The 16057-nt window shown below is 46.0% G+C and overlaps 1 protein-coding gene across 17 annotated transcripts in view; it reads left to right on the top strand.

Annotated features, from left to right (window-relative positions):
- Positions 1–16057, top strand: part of CLASP1 (cytoplasmic linker associated protein 1) — a 400778-nt gene that overhangs the window by 271870 nt on the left and 112851 nt on the right. For all 17 annotated transcript variants that reach the window (XM_060262849.1, XM_060262864.1, XM_060262857.1 and 14 more), the window contains 5 exons: positions 1401–1645; positions 4109–4172; positions 4981–5144; positions 7718–7796; positions 8713–8856. In XM_060262849.1, the coding sequence (XP_060118832.1) occupies positions 1401–1645; positions 4109–4172; positions 4981–5144; positions 7718–7796; positions 8713–8856 (696 nt within the window). The remainder of the gene's footprint in view (positions 1–1400; positions 1646–4108; positions 4173–4980; positions 5145–7717; positions 7797–8712; positions 8857–16057) is intronic.

The following is a 16057-nucleotide window of genomic DNA, read 5'->3' as shown; positions in this document are numbered from 1 at the left end:
TACCACTCTGCACCACGGGGTCTCTCAGACATACAAGCATTCAGGTTAAAACATATCGAAAAAATGACCTACATTTTCTTCAGTGAAATTATAATATGGAACAACAGGCCTTTTCCATTACAAATTGGTTAAGTTCCAAACCTTATGCAGTCATAATTCCGCTCTCCATTCTCAGTAGGCAAGTAATTCACACCCAGTACTTGTTCAAGACACCCACCCTAAACTTAAGGTTCAAATTTAAAGGCACAATCCACACTCTTTCTGAGTAAAGTATTCATTGGAAGCACCCTAGATCACTCTGTTGGTTAAGACCCTCTTGTTCCAAAGAGTTGTATTTAAAATGAATTTGCCACTTGGAGTTGAGGCACCCCCCCAAGCTTCTTGTAAAGGGCATTCAAAGAGATCCTGAACTCCAAGCAGCAAATTCACTGCTTGGATTTCAGGTGTATGGGGCACCGGTTCCCAACATGAACTTCTATGTGGGGATGTCCTCACCCCCTCCAGAAATGCCTCCCAAAGTCCTCCACCAGGGAGGAGGCAGGACCTGGCAGTCCCATGCATAGATAAGTATTAGTTATTAGGAATATCAGAGTAATTTAAGAGAGAGAGAGAGAGAGAGAGAGAGAGAGAGAGACATGCTAGAATCTGAAAGGTTAACAGAAAAATTGGTTCCCTAGATTAGAGCAGCCTGCTGAGCTTGGCAGTACTTTTTGGATTTATATCCCGCCCTCCACTCCAAAGAGTCTCAGAGCGGCTCACAATCTCTTTTACCTTCCTCCCCCACAACAGACACCCTGTGAGGTGGGTGGGGCTGGAGAGGGCTCTCACAGCAGCTGCCCTTTCAAGGACAACCTCTGCCAGAGCTGTGGCTGACCCAAGGCCATTCCAGCAGGTGCAAGTGGAGGAGTGGGGAATCAAACCCGGTTCTCCCAGATAAGAGAGCTATGGCTGACCCAAGGCCATTCCAGCAGGTGCAAGTGGAGGAGTGGGGAATCAAACCCGGTTCTCCCAAATAAGAGTCTGCACACTTCACCACCACACGAAACTGGCTCTCCTTTCAGCTGTGCTCGTCTTTCTCCAATGTACACCTGCATTATCTTTACTGATTTATGATGGAATCACTTCAGAGTTCATTTTAATATTAAATAATTATTTAAAGAAATTATCTGATTTCCTCTGTAGTGCAGTCAAAGCGATGCGCTGTTTCGTCTGACGTAGGTGTTCATTTATCTGGGCTGCTTGGTATTCAGTGAGACCCTGATCTACCTTAATTGTGAAAACGTTGTGTTGTAATGACCAACGATGTCCAGTGTGCTGCTTGACCAGTATGTAGTTTTTTTTCTTTAATGAAACCATGTAAAATGTATTACGTTCAGGGTATTTTTTTTCCCCTTCCCTAGAAAAAGCCAGTGAGACGAAGATATGAGCCATATGGGATGTATTCTGATGATGATGCAAACAGTGATGCGTCAAGTGCTTGCTCAGAACGCTCCTATGGGTCCAGAAATGGAGGCATCCCACACTACCTGCGACAGACGGAGGACGTGGCTGAGGTCTTGAACCACTGTGCTAGCTCCAACTGGTCTGAGAGAAAAGAGGGGCTAATAGGTCTACAGAACTTACTGAAGAGCCAGAGGACACTGAGGTGATCGCTTTAATATAGTCAAGAGACAATCCTCACAGACCGCCACAAACTGCATCAAAATTTGTGGAAGTTTGTACCAGCTCTTCAGTTTGCTAACGTTGCTTCATGAACCATGAACTGGCCAAAATTTATGATTAGCTTTAGTTCATCAGCTGGTTCATGCCCATTCCTATCTAAGAGAGTCGTGTTAATACTAGGAAGGAATCTAGCATGGGGAGTTGTTGGTACCGTAGTACAAAGAGGCTTTCAAGTATATTATTTATATCACTGAGGTGCTTAGATGTTATTTGAGGAATCTCCATGGCTATAGAGGCCTTCCGTATAAAATAAGTTGTAGAGAAAAACTGTTGTCTTTTATTCCTGGAGACGTTAAGCAGATTTTCTATTTGTAGTTCTTTGGGCAAATCTGAAATATAAGAGAAGAAGATTTATATATTGTAAGTTAGTTGTGAATCTCCAGAATGTTGCGTGGTTGTCTACATGAACCAATCAAATCATTTAACTGAGAAGGAGATAGTGGGTTTTGTTTGTTTGTTTCTCAGTGAACCCTTGGTTTGATTCCATGGTATTGTCTTCTGACAGAAATTTTGCAGATGGGGGAAGGGTACCTAGTTCTCAGGTTTTTACTGGGCTTTTTTTCCAGGACTTTGATCAAACTGCTGTTTGTGATTGTCCTGAAAATAACTTTGTGCAAATAGGTTTTTGTCTTAATGGCATTCCAAATCATTTTAGAGAACTTCCTGTATTGGGTTTCTTCGGGTGGAATCTTTGCAGAATCAGACAGTGGTAAACCAATAAGCTCCATTCAGATCCTTTGTGGCTGCTCTTCCATTCGTTTATCGCTGCTGGTTCCAGGCATCCTGACGAACTTTATAGTTGCTTATTTTAAATCATGTCTTGGAGTCCCCCCTCAGCATTATATGCAAATGTTCCTGCCTGACTTGGTTGGAGAATTTATACGCAGCAAAAGTCACTGAAGAAGAGGGACAGGCAGACACAGGAATTAATGGACAAGAGAGACAACTGTATGCAACAGTGGAATATATTTACCAGGACAGTATCCAATATTCAAAGTCGTTGCCAGGCCAAGGTCATACACAGTAATCAGGTCACACTACAGTAGATAACAGTATACACCAGTAAGTATACAAATAACGATCCAAGCAGAGTAGCACAGAATCAACGCTAGCAGTGTTTGCTGCCACCCGGACGCTATGTAACACAGTACACACAATCCTTACAGGCAGGAAGAGCAAGCTCACTGAGCTTCCCTAAATACACACACCAGTCATGCAAGCTCACCAGAGGTTGCATCAGCTCTGTGAGTCAGCACAAAGCCTAGTTACAGGTGAGGTCATTCCACCTTACCTCAGTAACAAGAAACAGCTGGGCCATGATTCAGCATGACTCAGCATGACATTTGCAGAAACAACATCACTGTTACTAAGATGGAGTCAGTCAGCCATTTTAGGACTGATTTCCAACAGACTTGGCCTGCTTCAGGCTTTGCCACTTCCGTTGTCGGACTGTTCTGCATGCACCTTCCTATTCCTAGGCCATGGTGGATGTTTTTTTGCCCAACCCATTGGACTTTTCTTGAGGCTGAGAAAGTTCCAAGCTTCCACTGCCTGTCTTTCCCCTCTGGCTCCTACACTTAACGCCTGCATCCCAGCTCCTCATTCCATTACCTACTATTGTCTCCTTCCTTCACATACGTGGCCTCCCTTATTCTTAAGGTTTCCCATAGCTGGCCTCCAGTTACATCCCTGTTTAAGCATATCCTTTTTGTCTGCTTAGTTAGTCCTACCTTCTATCCCGATAGCATAAACCTTTTTTCCCCCTACATTCCAGTCATAAAGACTCTTTTCGGCTAATGGTTGAGTGTGGATAGACTCAAGGAGCAGGAAAACTCCCATCAAGGCAATGCGCAGCACTCAGTTTTCAACCCATTGAATTCTACACTTGCCTTTTGGGGTTTTTTGAGGAAAACTTAGCAATGTCCATTCTTCGTCAAGTGTCCTTGCCATTATGACCCCCCCAGTTACTTTTCAGTCTGTACTGTATTATCCACTCTGTGTTCTTTTCTTTGGGGAGTGCTGCCGTAACATCACATAGAACCATTTTTGCCTTGCAGGGAACACTGGCGTCTATGTCTCAAGGCCATGTTATCTCCTCACAGAGACTGCTTGAGGTTTAGACTGTTAGTTATGTGGGGGCTGAAACAATTTGTATTGCCTTTGTGGGCTTTTTACTGTCTCTTTTGGCAGGCCAGGTAACGACCCATCCAAGGGTATAAAGATCTGGCCAATCCCCCAGGTGAGACAGATCTGACACAAACTTCTATGTGTCTGTTACCTGTCTATCAAAGTCAGCCATTCTCAGAAACAAGGAGTGTGCTGTGTTGAAGAAAGTCCCAGAAGTGACATTCTTAAGTAATCTCTCTTGTGTGTTTATGCGTTTCAGCCGGGTCGAGTTGAAGAGGCTATGTGAAATCTTCACACGCATGTTTGCGGACCCTCACAGCAAGGTAAAATCTTAAACATACCTTTTAAGATGCACTGTTTTTTGAACAGTCCTGTGTTCTTGTGCATTTCATTAGTACTGTATTAATACACTGTTGCTGAAACCTCAGTTCTTTCAACACCGTGATGTTTTGAGGTAGGATTTCCTTTGGGTGAGCTTTTCCTAGATGTTCTTAGTGAAGGGATTATAAATTGAATCAATGAATCAATAAATCTAATGCAAACAAGTCCATGATATTTTTGTGGTTCTTAAATCCAGGTTCAGTGTTTGTAGACAGCATGAAATGAGAATTATTCTAACAGGAAATTATCTAAAGTGGAAAAGATGTCTTATTTATGCATAATGATATGGTGTTTTGAAAGATGTTGCTCGCATGTGTGAAGAGATAGCCGAGGGTTTCATTTTGTTTCTGAAAGAGCCTTCAGAACTATGGTTAAATGTTCTTTCTCAAAAACTGTCAGATTTTCCTTGGATGCTTACTTTATCTGTGTTTGTGGGGTGGGGGGTGAGACTGCCCCAGTGCAATTGCCTTCAATTATTTGTGTTTATATACTAATGAACGGTTTGTTTTGTTGCATGGCCTGCTTTGCGGTGGAATTCACAACAGAGAGTAAGTGTATTCTTCCTTCCTTCTCCTCAACCTCACCTCTTTTATCTATTTAATATGGTATATCCTGGGAATTTATGGTGCTAACACAAACACCTAAAAACTTCTTTCTTTAAACAGATTTCACAAACTTTTGTGTTTTGATAATCTCTGTGTTAATTTTAAACCATGTCCCCCCCCCCTTTGATCTCTATGCGGCTTATAGGTTTTCAGCATGTTTCTTGAAACTCTGGTAGACTTCATAATCATTCACAAGGATGATTTGCAAGATTGGCTTTTTGTCCTCCTGACGCAGTTACTTAAGAAGATGGGCGCTGACTTGCTGGGATCAGTACAGGCAAAAGTGCAGAAAGCTCTGGATGTAACAAGGTAGTCTGTCCATAAACAGCTTGGAAACTTTCCTGCAATGCTATTTAACAGAATCTGTTAACTTTTAGTTAATATTTTAGAAAACTTGAATCATTCTTCTAGGCCCAGGATGTTGATTGTCCTAGAACATGCTGGACACAGGGCAGGGTAGCAAAGCTAAGGTGTGAGCAAGGTAAGGCAAAGGCACAATCTGGCACAGCATGGTCAAAGTCCAGTTCCTCGGCCATACGCAGAGTCAGCCAGAAGAGTGGGTTCAGAGCACCTCCAAGAGTCAAGGTTCATATATAGTTACAAGACCAGAGGCCGGGTCAGTGACAGCGAGGCCTGGAGTAGTTTGGCAGGTTGCTTCCACAGCCAGTCTCTCCATCTCTCCACCCTTTATAGCAGAGACACTTGCTTTGCAGCTGGGTTGCATCGTGCAGGTGTGCATGCTTTTCTCCTTATTATCTAGATCCAGGTGTCTCCAGGCTGCTAATCGCACACTCCACCTTCTTTCCAGCATCTCATTACGGACCCTCCTCCATCTACTTTCAGTGGTTCTGGATACGAAGGGAGGTGAGGTGGACGATGGGACGCTATCTGGTTCTGAGCCATGGGCCTACGCAACTGGATGCTGCTGTCAGACTGTGAATTGCTACTTGGCGGGGTAGTAGTAGCTTTCTGCAGCAAGTCGTCTGTAACGGACCGTGAGCTTGGACCTCCTTTGCCTGCCCAGTCCTCTTCCACAGAGTCCTCTGCCACTTCAGAGTTGGCTACATCCAGCTGGATCCATGGCAGTGATTTTAAAATTCACCTCTTCCGAGAGCTGGGTCTGATCTTCCAACAGTTAAGATTATGGGTTAGATAGCACAGAGGACTGAACAAATGGAATGAAAGGGGCGATATTCAGCAATTTCCCTTCCCACTCTAGACCTTTGATAGTCTTTGATCTCTCTCCATATGTTCCCCAGAGAGCACTGAGATCTAGTTCACAAAATCTACTGAAGATCCCCGGGCCAAAGGAGGCCAAACTGAAAGTAACAAGGGAGTGGGCCTTCTCGATAACAGCACCCCAATGGTGGAACCAGCTGCCAGAGGAGGTGCGGGCCCTGTGGGACCTTAATCAGTTCCGTACGGCTTGCAAAACCGTCCTTTTCCAACTGGTATATTAAGATGGAACCATTGCATCAATAAGCTACCATTGATTTATACTGTAATTTAAATTTTAAATTTTAATCTAATCGCTGTTTTTAGGAAATGTATTTTAATGGTTATGTTGTACTTATTGTTGTAGCATGGTGTGACCCACCATGTCCTGTAAGGCGCCCTGAGCCTGCTTCGGCGGGGAGGGCAGGGTATAAATAATTTTTTATTATTATTATTATTATTATTATTATCATCATCATCATCATCATCATCATCATCATCATCATCATCATCATCATCTCCTAGAAGCAGCGTTTTGGCAGTGGGAAAAGGTAAATAAGGTCTGCCCCACAGATGGAAATCCTTTCCGTCAGCAGAAATGTTCTGTGGGATTGAATTCTAGGATTCTGCTCTTTTTATGAGTCATTCCAGTTTTTCGTCAGCCAATAGGCTGTTCATCAACACTATTCCCATTTACCTCTTTCTCTCAAGAGGCTACTCAAAAGCGTCACTGAAACTGTGAAGGGCTGCCTGTGACTGTGCACAATCGACTACGTTGGGCACATATGTATATATTAGAATGAGTGCATATTTATATGGCGGACTTACACCCTGCTTTTCAGCCTGTGGCGCAGAGTGGTAAAGCAACAGTACTGCAGTACTGTGGTCTGAACTCTCTGCTCACAAACTGAGTTTGATTCCAGTGGAAGCTGGATTCAGGTAGCCGGCCCAAGGTTGACTCAGCCTTCCATCCTTCTGAGGTCCGTAAAATGAGTACCCAGCTTGCTGGGGGGAAAGTGTAAAAGACTGGGGAAGGCAATGGCAAACCACCCGTAAAAAGTCTGAAAACGTTGTGAGAGCAACGTCACCCCAGAGTCGGAAACGACTGGTGCATGCACAGGGGACCTTTCCTTTCCTTTCAGCCCATTTGGTCCCCAAAGCAGTTTACAATTGAAATCCATAATAATATGCAGTTCAAAGTATTTTTTCAGAAGACTCTTTGAGGAAGTGCTACAGTTTTGTTTTTGGAGAAAGGGAAATCTTTGCCTGTTTGGGAGAAAGAGTTCGTTGATGCATTAGAAACAGGAAATAAATGATTAAAAAATGGTGACGTTCCCCTTATTCCAGTTCCATAGCATTTCGTTCCAGTCCTCTCTCCAAGTCTTCTCCGTTGACCGCTACAGCTAATGCAGCTCTTTGTTTAGATTGCGTTGGCGTGTTTTGTTCTCCATCTTGAAGTATGCGAAGGGCAACTTTTGGTCCTAGGCTTTCGATCCTTTCAGTATACGCATGGGAGAAGGAAAGAGAAGAGGAGAAGCATAGCTCAGATACTCTGCCCTATACTTTGGTTGATTATATATAATATCTTCATATGCCGCATTGTAGATACATCACGTAACTAGTAATTAAATATGTTGTCATGCATTTTTTTTTTCTTTCCCCCACAGGGATTCTTTTCCGTTTGATCAACAGTTTAATATCCTGATGAGGTTTATTGTAGATCAAACCCAAACGCCAAATCTTAAGGTGAGGTATATCCTTGTTTTTGAAGTGCAAAGTATTTTCTCTGATCACAAAAAAGTGCAGGACAATAATTGATTGCAAAGACTGGGGAACGTGGTCTTGTTGCAGTGTTTATTTGAAGGATTTCTGAAATCTACAGACTCCTAAAAATTGGCCAAGATGAGTAAAAAGATGTCGGATAGATGTTGGAAATGTAAAAAACACGAAGGTTCTTTTTATCATATGTGGTGGACATGTGAAAGAGCGAAAAAGTTCTGGCAGATGATACAACAAGAAATATCTAAAATTCTGGCATATGACTTCAAGAAAGTAGCAGAGACCTTTCTGTTGGGATTACAAATGGAAAAAATTTCCAAAAGAAGATAGAACTTTAATTTGGTACTTGCTCTCAGCTGCTAGGACATTGTATGCGCAGTTGTGGAAGCAAGAAAAAATACCAGAGAAATGGGATTGGATTGTGAACGTTTTATCGTGGAGCGAGATGGATAAACTAACAAGAATCCTAAGAGACTATGGTTTGGAACTGTTTAAAAGGGAGTGGAAGAAATTTAGATGTTATGTAGAGAAAGAATGGAATGTAAAAAGACATTAGGCAATTTTTTAATAATGATTAAGTATTAGAAAAAGGTAGAATATGAATTTAGATTTTTATAGTTAAGGGTACTTTTATAAGTTAACTTTAAGTATATAACTTCGGCGGGAGTCTAGTAATGGAGGGAGGGGGGATTAGAAAATATCATATGGGTTAGAAATAGTGACGATATAAATGGATATTGTTACCATATGTTATCAATATAAAATTGTTTAAAACGGAAAAAAAAAGAAATCTGCAGATGATCTGCAGTGATAAAGCAATGATCCGCAATGGAACATTTTATACTGTTATTCCTTAGTTACACAAATATTCTTTTTGCTTTAGGTAAAAGTGGCAATCCTCAAGTACATTGAATCTTTGGCCAGACAGATGGACCCAAATGATTTTGTGAACTCCAGCGAGGCAAAACTTGCTGTTTCTAGGATTATCACTTGGACAACAGAACCAAAGAGCTCAGATGTGAGAAAGGTAAAGTATAGCAATGAAAGAAGATAACAGGTGGCTTAGGTGTTCTTTCCATATGTTCATTGTAAACCAGTTTCAAAGGCCATTGTGAAAAGAGGATGAGAGTACATCGTTTAAAACTATGTTTACCCCTTACTTTGAAATATCATTTTAACTATTATGCCAACGGATTGTCAGGGTTAGGTCAGTCTTCTTTTTAATTTGCTAAAAAATCACCTGATTCTGTAACTGATAAACGCAGTGGAAATGAATACAATTATACCATTCTGATATCTGAGCTTCCACTGGGAAACGAGAATCTGTAGATCCCAGGCATTATACTACAGCTAGAACAAAAACAGGACCTAGAAGCATATTTTCCAAAATTCAGGGAGGGCTTTTTGCATCTTAAATGTTTGATTTGTGCAGTTAATCTAGAAATACTAATTAGTTTCAATGGAGGATTTTAAAATGCTTGCAAGTGCCAAATGTCCTTCTGTAAACAAATACTTCGTATTACTACAATATTGTTCTTATTAAGGATGGGCATGGACTGGAAAAATGCACTTTGATTTATGATTTGGGGCTTGCACAGTTCTCAAACCACGAATCATCATGAACGTTTTGGCACTAGACATACCAATTTGGTTCATTAAGTTCATGATATGGTATAGCGGCCCCTCCCCCTGGCATGCTAGCGACACCAAATTTGCAGGGGAACTCTGACTGACTGTCCTCTAGCCACCCTCCAAGTCCGGGGAGGATCAGATATATGGGGTCTAAGTTATGAAAAAGAAGGTGAAAGTACAGGAAAGTACTTTCTAAGGGAATAAGATACACTCAGCAGGGGTGGCCAACGGTAGCTCTCCAGATGTTTTTTGCCTACAACTCCCATCAGCCCCAGCCATTGGCCATGCTGACTGGGGCTGATGGGAGTTGTAGGCAAAAAACATCTGGAGAGCTACCGTTGGCCAGTTCAGGGGTATATAGAACAGATCCTGTGTTTGCTAGAAATGCCAAACTTGCAGGGGATCTCCAGTTGACACTCCTCTATCTGCCCTCCAAGCTTGGAGAGATTGGATTTCCAGAGTCTGAGTTACAGCCCCCAAAGAAGGTGCCTTCATCCTCCATTGTATCCAATGGGCTACAGTCAAACCACAGAACCACTCAGTACAAAACGAAGGGGGGGGGCAGTACAAACTCAACAGGACTAAGGTCAAGCCAGAAAAGTGCTTTAGGAGGAGATGGGCAGGCATAGGTTCAAAGGTATATAGAAAGGAACTCCTGCAAACGACACATACCAAACACACATATGAACATATGAAGCTGCCTTATACTGAATCAGACCCTTGGTCCATCAAAGTCAGTATTGTCTTCTCAGACTGGCAGTGGCTCTCCAAGGTCTCAAGCTGAGGTTTTTCACACCTATTTGCCTGGACCCTTTTTGGAGATGCCAGGGATTGAACCTGGGACCTTCTGCTTCCCAAGCAGATGCTCTACCACTGAGCCACCATCCCTCCTTCTCCTCTCCAGGGTCTCAAGCTGAGGTTTTTCACACCTCTTTGCCTGGACCCTTTTTTGGAGATGCCAGGGATTGAACCTGGGACCTTCTGCTTCCCAAGCAGGTGCTCTACCACTGAGCCACCATCCCTCCTTCTCCTCGCCAGGGTCTCAAGCTGAGGTTTTTCACACCTATTTGCCTGGACCCTTTTTTGGAGACGCCAGGGATTGAACCTGGGACCTTCTGCTTCCCAAGCAGATGCTCTACCACTGAGCCACCGTCCCTCCCCTCCGCACAGGTAACCTCACCCTCCCGCCTGCTTCTCTGCAGTCTCTCCAAGCCGGTTGTGGATGACATTGCTGGGTTCCCAGTCACAGACACCCCCCCCCCCCAAAAAAAAGTTCTCTCTCTGGAAAAGACAGCAGCAGTTACAGGAGACTGTGGGACAGCTCAAGAACAAGCCAGCCCTCCTCTGCCTGCCAGAGTCAGCCATTCTCCCACCCAGGTGCCAATGGTGCAAACCACAGGCTGCGTGCTGGATCATCCGGAGAGAAGGAGGAATGGAGGAACACGCGGGGGGGGGGGGAACAACAGGAGGCCTGTGATGTCCAGAGAGGGGTAGCCCAGCAGGGGAGGTTGCCCTTTGGGCCCAAGTGAGAGTGGTGGGGGCTGAAAATGTCTCCCAGGTGGGAGAACACCCACTGGCGGGAGGGCAGGAGAAGAGATTCATGGCCATGCAAGAAAGGTCAGGCCATAGGGCAGCCTTGCATTATCAGGGGTGGCCAACGGTAGCTCTTCAGATGTTTGGGGGTTTTTGCCTACAACTCCCATCAGCCCCAACCAGCATGGCCAGTGGCTGGGGCTGATGGGAGTTGTAGGCAAAAAAAACATCTGGAGAGCTACCGTTGGCCACCCCTGCTCTAGGGGAGGCGGCTGAGGGGACTCAGCAAGGTACCTTTACCTCTGCCAAGTCCTCTGCCATAGCATGCCACTGTTGATCTCACATTCACCACTGACAACCAGTAGCGAGGCTTCTTTCTCCCTAGCTGGGCTCTTTGAGGCAGAGGTGCCCAACTGTGGCTCCTTCTTCCCACCAGCCAGCCAACTGTTAACCTCCACACTTCTACGCAGCGCTCACATTTCCACCGCACAAGCTCTGCATTCCAGAGAACAATGCTGCCTTTTATCCTGGGGGGAAGGGTCACACATCCTGGCCAGCCTTTACTTCCTTTTCTTGCAGAGAGGACGGTATTTGATAGTGATGTCCACTTGCAACCTCTCTGCCGAGACCCTCTGTGGGAGAACAGGCCAACCCGTGAATCGGGGGATGTCTTGCCCTAGACTGGCTGTATGGGTGGTGTCCTAGAAGGGCTTCAGGGCATGCAGCGTTTGGGAGAGGGTCAGCCAGTCACCGGAGCTGATGCTGAGCCCTCTTCCCTGTGCAAGGATGGTCATGGAGGAGATAACATCCTGCACTGTGGTTTTCCGCTCCACCAAACATGCAATCGTGGAGTTCCAGTAGGTGAGTAAGTCCAGCAAGAGCCAGGATTCAGGCTCCTCCCCTTTCCCCTGCCTCTCACATAGCAGTCAGGCAGACTTGATGGCTGCATGAGAAGGGAGTGGTCAGTCGTCAGGCCCACATCTCGAGGGTCAGCATCCCAGATGGCTCTGACAGTGCTTCCGAGCCCCGGAGCGTCCTTCGCTTCCAGGTGCAGCATGTGACGCCCTTGAGGTGCGCAGCCTTCACCGCTGTCAGTATGTTAGCGCCGGTGTTCCGTGACCGTGTAGCTACAGACGACGTCGCTGCTGCCCATCCTCTCCCTCAAGATACTCTATGTCACCGTGGCGATGTTTTTCACAGCGTGGTCTGCATGCATCACCTGAGCTTGGAGCCAGAACCACTTTGTAGCCTAGTGGAAGGACTATCCCCTCCTGGGTTGTGCTGGGCCATGCCCTGAGAGTCCAGACAGACAGCTCCACTGGTTGCCACCAGTGGGCAGTGAGGGAGAAGTAGCCATGCTGCTGGCTGCTCCAGAGGCCTTCTAGGAAATGCACAGTTTTGCCTTGCGCTCTGGAGAGCTTACTCTTGACCATCACCACAGCAGCAGCAGAAGAAGAAGATATTGGATTTCTATCCCACCCTCCACTCCGAAGAGTCTCAGAGCGGCTCACAATTTCCTTTACCTTCCTCCCCCACAACAGTCACCCTGTGAGGTGGGTGGGGCTGGAGAGGGCTCTCCCAGCAGCTGCCCTTTCAAGGACAACCTCTGCCAGTGCTATGGCTGTCCCAGGGCCATGCTAGCAGGTGCAAGAGACTCACCTCGGAAGAGGTTTGTAATTCCATCTGTGACACTCCGAACACTGCAGTGGTGGAAATTAAAGGACATCATTTGTCAGGGAGCTCCCTTCCACCTACCTGCAACAACAGTGACGATCACAACAGATGCGTCTTTGTGGGGCTGGGGGGCTCACATGGACTCTCTGTGTGTGTGGGGGGCCCTTGGCCTTCTCAATTGACTCACTGTCATATAAATTACCTGGAACTGCTGGCAGTTCACTTTGCTCTTCGGTCCTTCCGCCCCATGGTGACGGGGGAAGGTTGTTGCTCTGCTAACATACAATACTACTGCCCTGTGTTACATCAACAGGCAGGGAGGGACAGTTTCTCGACGGCTCTGTGCGCTGGCACTGGAACTGTGGTCGGAGTGCCTGGAGCACATCTTTGTGAAGGCTGCGCACCTCCTAGGGGTGCTCAACCTGCAAGCAGACTCGCTGAGCATGGGTGCAGCTTCCCCTCACGAGTGGGAGATACAGTGGAGCTTCCTTCAACCCGTGTTTCAGCTCTGGGGGTATCCTCAGGTGGATGTGTTTGCCACAGCCAGAAGCCAGAAGTGCCCTCTGTTTTGTTCCAGAGGAGGCACGGATCCAGAGTCGTTGGGAGACGGTCTGTTGTTCCCATGGGAAGGTTGGTTCCTATATCTGTTCCCACCTCTGCCACTGCTGACAAGAGTTGTAAACAAGATCGCAAGAGAGAGACCATCCTGCATCCTGATGACTCCGTGGTGGCCTCGGCAGAACTGGTTCCCGATCTTGCTCCAACTGGCGAGGGGGGCCTTCTTCCAGTTTCCGGCAGAACCGGACCTTCAGTTTCCGGCAGAACCGGACCTCAGGACGGGCATGTATTCCATCACAACATGCCTCACCTGAAGCTGACAGCGTGGTTCATCGACCCTGTGAGTTCTCCAGCAGAGTCCAACACGTTTTTCTGAACAGTAGGAAGCTATCTACCCGCGCTTCCTATGATAGGAAGTGGTGGAAGTTTCTTCAGTTTTTAGTTGATCCTACAGTCTCACCCCAAAGGGTGGGACTATCGGTGATTTTTGAATTTTTGTTATCTCTGGTGGATGCTGGCCTTGTTGTTTCTTCCATTAAAGTTTATTTGGCAGCGATATCTGCGTTCCATGAGCCAGTTGAGGGGCATTCAGTTTTTGCACACCCTCATTCTAAGAGATTTTTGAAGGGTTTGCTTAGGCTTCATCCTCCATCGAGATCACCCCCACAGTTGTGGGATTTGACTTTAGTGTTGGGACAGGCTGACTCGGCGTCCTTTTGAGCCAATGGTCACATGCTCGTTACAGCTTCTGTCTTGGAAGACTGCTTTTTTGGTAGCTATCACATCAGCACTCCGTGCAGGGGAGCTCACGGCTATGCGTTGTGACTACCCATATCTAGTTTTTCAGGAGTCTGGAGTGACCTTAGCTCCTGATATTTCTTTTCTCCCCAAGGTGGTTTCTCAGTTTCACCTTAACTTAGAAGTTTGGTTGCCCACATTTTATCCTACGCCTTCCTCGGATGAGGAACGTAGGTGGCATGCTCTAGATGTTAAGCGTGCCTTATTGTTTTATATGAGTCACTCCAAGAGTTTTCGTAAGGACCAGCATCTTTTTGTTTCTTATGCTGCTCCTAAATTGGGTTCCAGAATCTCATCTCAGCGGCTTTCAAAGTGGCTCACTAAGACTATTAAACTGTGTTATTTGTTGGCAAAGAAGCTGTTGCCTGGGCCCATTCGCGGACACTCTACAAGAGCGATTGCGACGTCGGTGGCGTTCCTGAAAGGCGTTTCCCTGATGGATGTGTGCAAGGCTGCCACCTGGTCCTCTCCGCATGCTTTCATGAAGCACTACGTGCTGGATGTGCATGCTCAGCAGAGGATTCGTCTGGGGGCTGCGGTGCTGCAAGCTGTTTCTTCTGGTTGACCGTCTTCCCGCCTCCAGGTATGTCTTGCTTGCTAATCTCCCATGAGTGTGAAGCACAGAGACCACGAAGAAGATAGACAGGTTGCTTACCTGTAACTGTAGATCTTCGAGTGGTCATCTGTGCATTCGCACTACCCACCCTCCTTCCCCACTGCTGATGGTCTCCCTCCAGTAGGGGATTCCAGCGGTCAGGAAGGAACTGGCAGGATCCTTGCGCTGGCGCCGGCGAGCATGCGTATTGGGATGCCTGCGCATGCCCGCTGGTGCCGAGCGCGAAAAAATCCCGGGCTTTTTAGGTACCGATTCGGGGATCGGCGCAGGCGCTCTATCCTATGAGTGTGAATGCACAGAAGACCACTCGAAGATCTACAGTTACAGGTAAGCAACCTGTCTTTTCTTCTAGATAAAATGATTAGGTGCTTTTAAATAACATTTTTGGACCCAATGTGAATTAATTCATGGGAGGGCATCTGGAGCAGTTGTGTGTGTGTTTATTTAGTAGGCTTATATTTTTATTTTATTTAGTAGGCTTATATTCTGCCCTTTCTCATAATGGGCTCAGGGTGGGGGTGGGGGTGGGGGTGTGTGATAGAGACAGAGAGGGATTTAAAAGTACAGTTCATAACGTAGCTACATATAAAGGGATCTCAGTTAAAATTTCTGTTTCTGTTCTGCTAATCCCCCCTACCACAGCAATGATCTGACTCTCCATCCCCTGGAATTACAGTTGAGGGGTAGCATTTTGGGCTGAGGGGACGACATCAGGATTCCTTCCATCCATGAAAATTATAGGCAGAGCCGGTTTGGTGTAGTGGTTAAGTGTGCGGACTCTTATCTGGGAGAACCGGGTTTGATTCCCCACTCCTCCACTTGCACCTGCTGGAATGGCCTTGGGTCAGCCATAGCTCTGGCAGAGGTTGTCCTTGAAAGGGCAGCTGCTGTGAGAGCCCTCTCCAGCCCCACTCACCTCGCAGGGTGTCTGTTGTGGGGGAGGAAGGTAAAGGAGATTGTGAGCTGCTCTGAGACTCTTCGGAGTGGAGGGCGGGATATAAATCCAATATCTTCATCTACCTCACAGTGTGTCTGTTGTGGGGGAGGAAGGTAAAGGAGATTGTGAGCCGCTCTGAGACTCTTCGGAGTGGAGGGCGGGATATAAATCTAAAATCTTCTTCTTCTTCAAGCCAAAGCCCCAGACAAAGATGTTAACAAGGAAATTGTACATGAAGTTACAGAACAAGAACCGGAAAAGTTAGACTATTCCTTGTGATGCTGTGCTTCCCATTCCCAAATATTTGTGCTGATTTACTTCTCTCTCTGATTGTGGAAAAAAACAAAAATCTTGATGTAGGTTATTTGCTAGTGAAATGATAGCAGTGTATGACATAGAGCTCTGCCTTTAGGTGTCCTTGTTGTTGCACACAAGGTAGCACAGTCTTGGCAACTGTTAAGTCAATAAGGTTCCAGTATG

The sequence above is a fragment of the Heteronotia binoei genome, chromosome 21 (assembly GCF_032191835.1).
Source record: "Heteronotia binoei isolate CCM8104 ecotype False Entrance Well chromosome 21, APGP_CSIRO_Hbin_v1, whole genome shotgun sequence".
In the NCBI taxonomy this organism is placed as follows: domain Eukaryota; kingdom Metazoa; phylum Chordata; class Lepidosauria; order Squamata; family Gekkonidae; genus Heteronotia; species Heteronotia binoei.
Note: the sequence above shows the minus strand (reverse complement) of the source record. Positions and strands in the feature narration are given on the sequence as shown.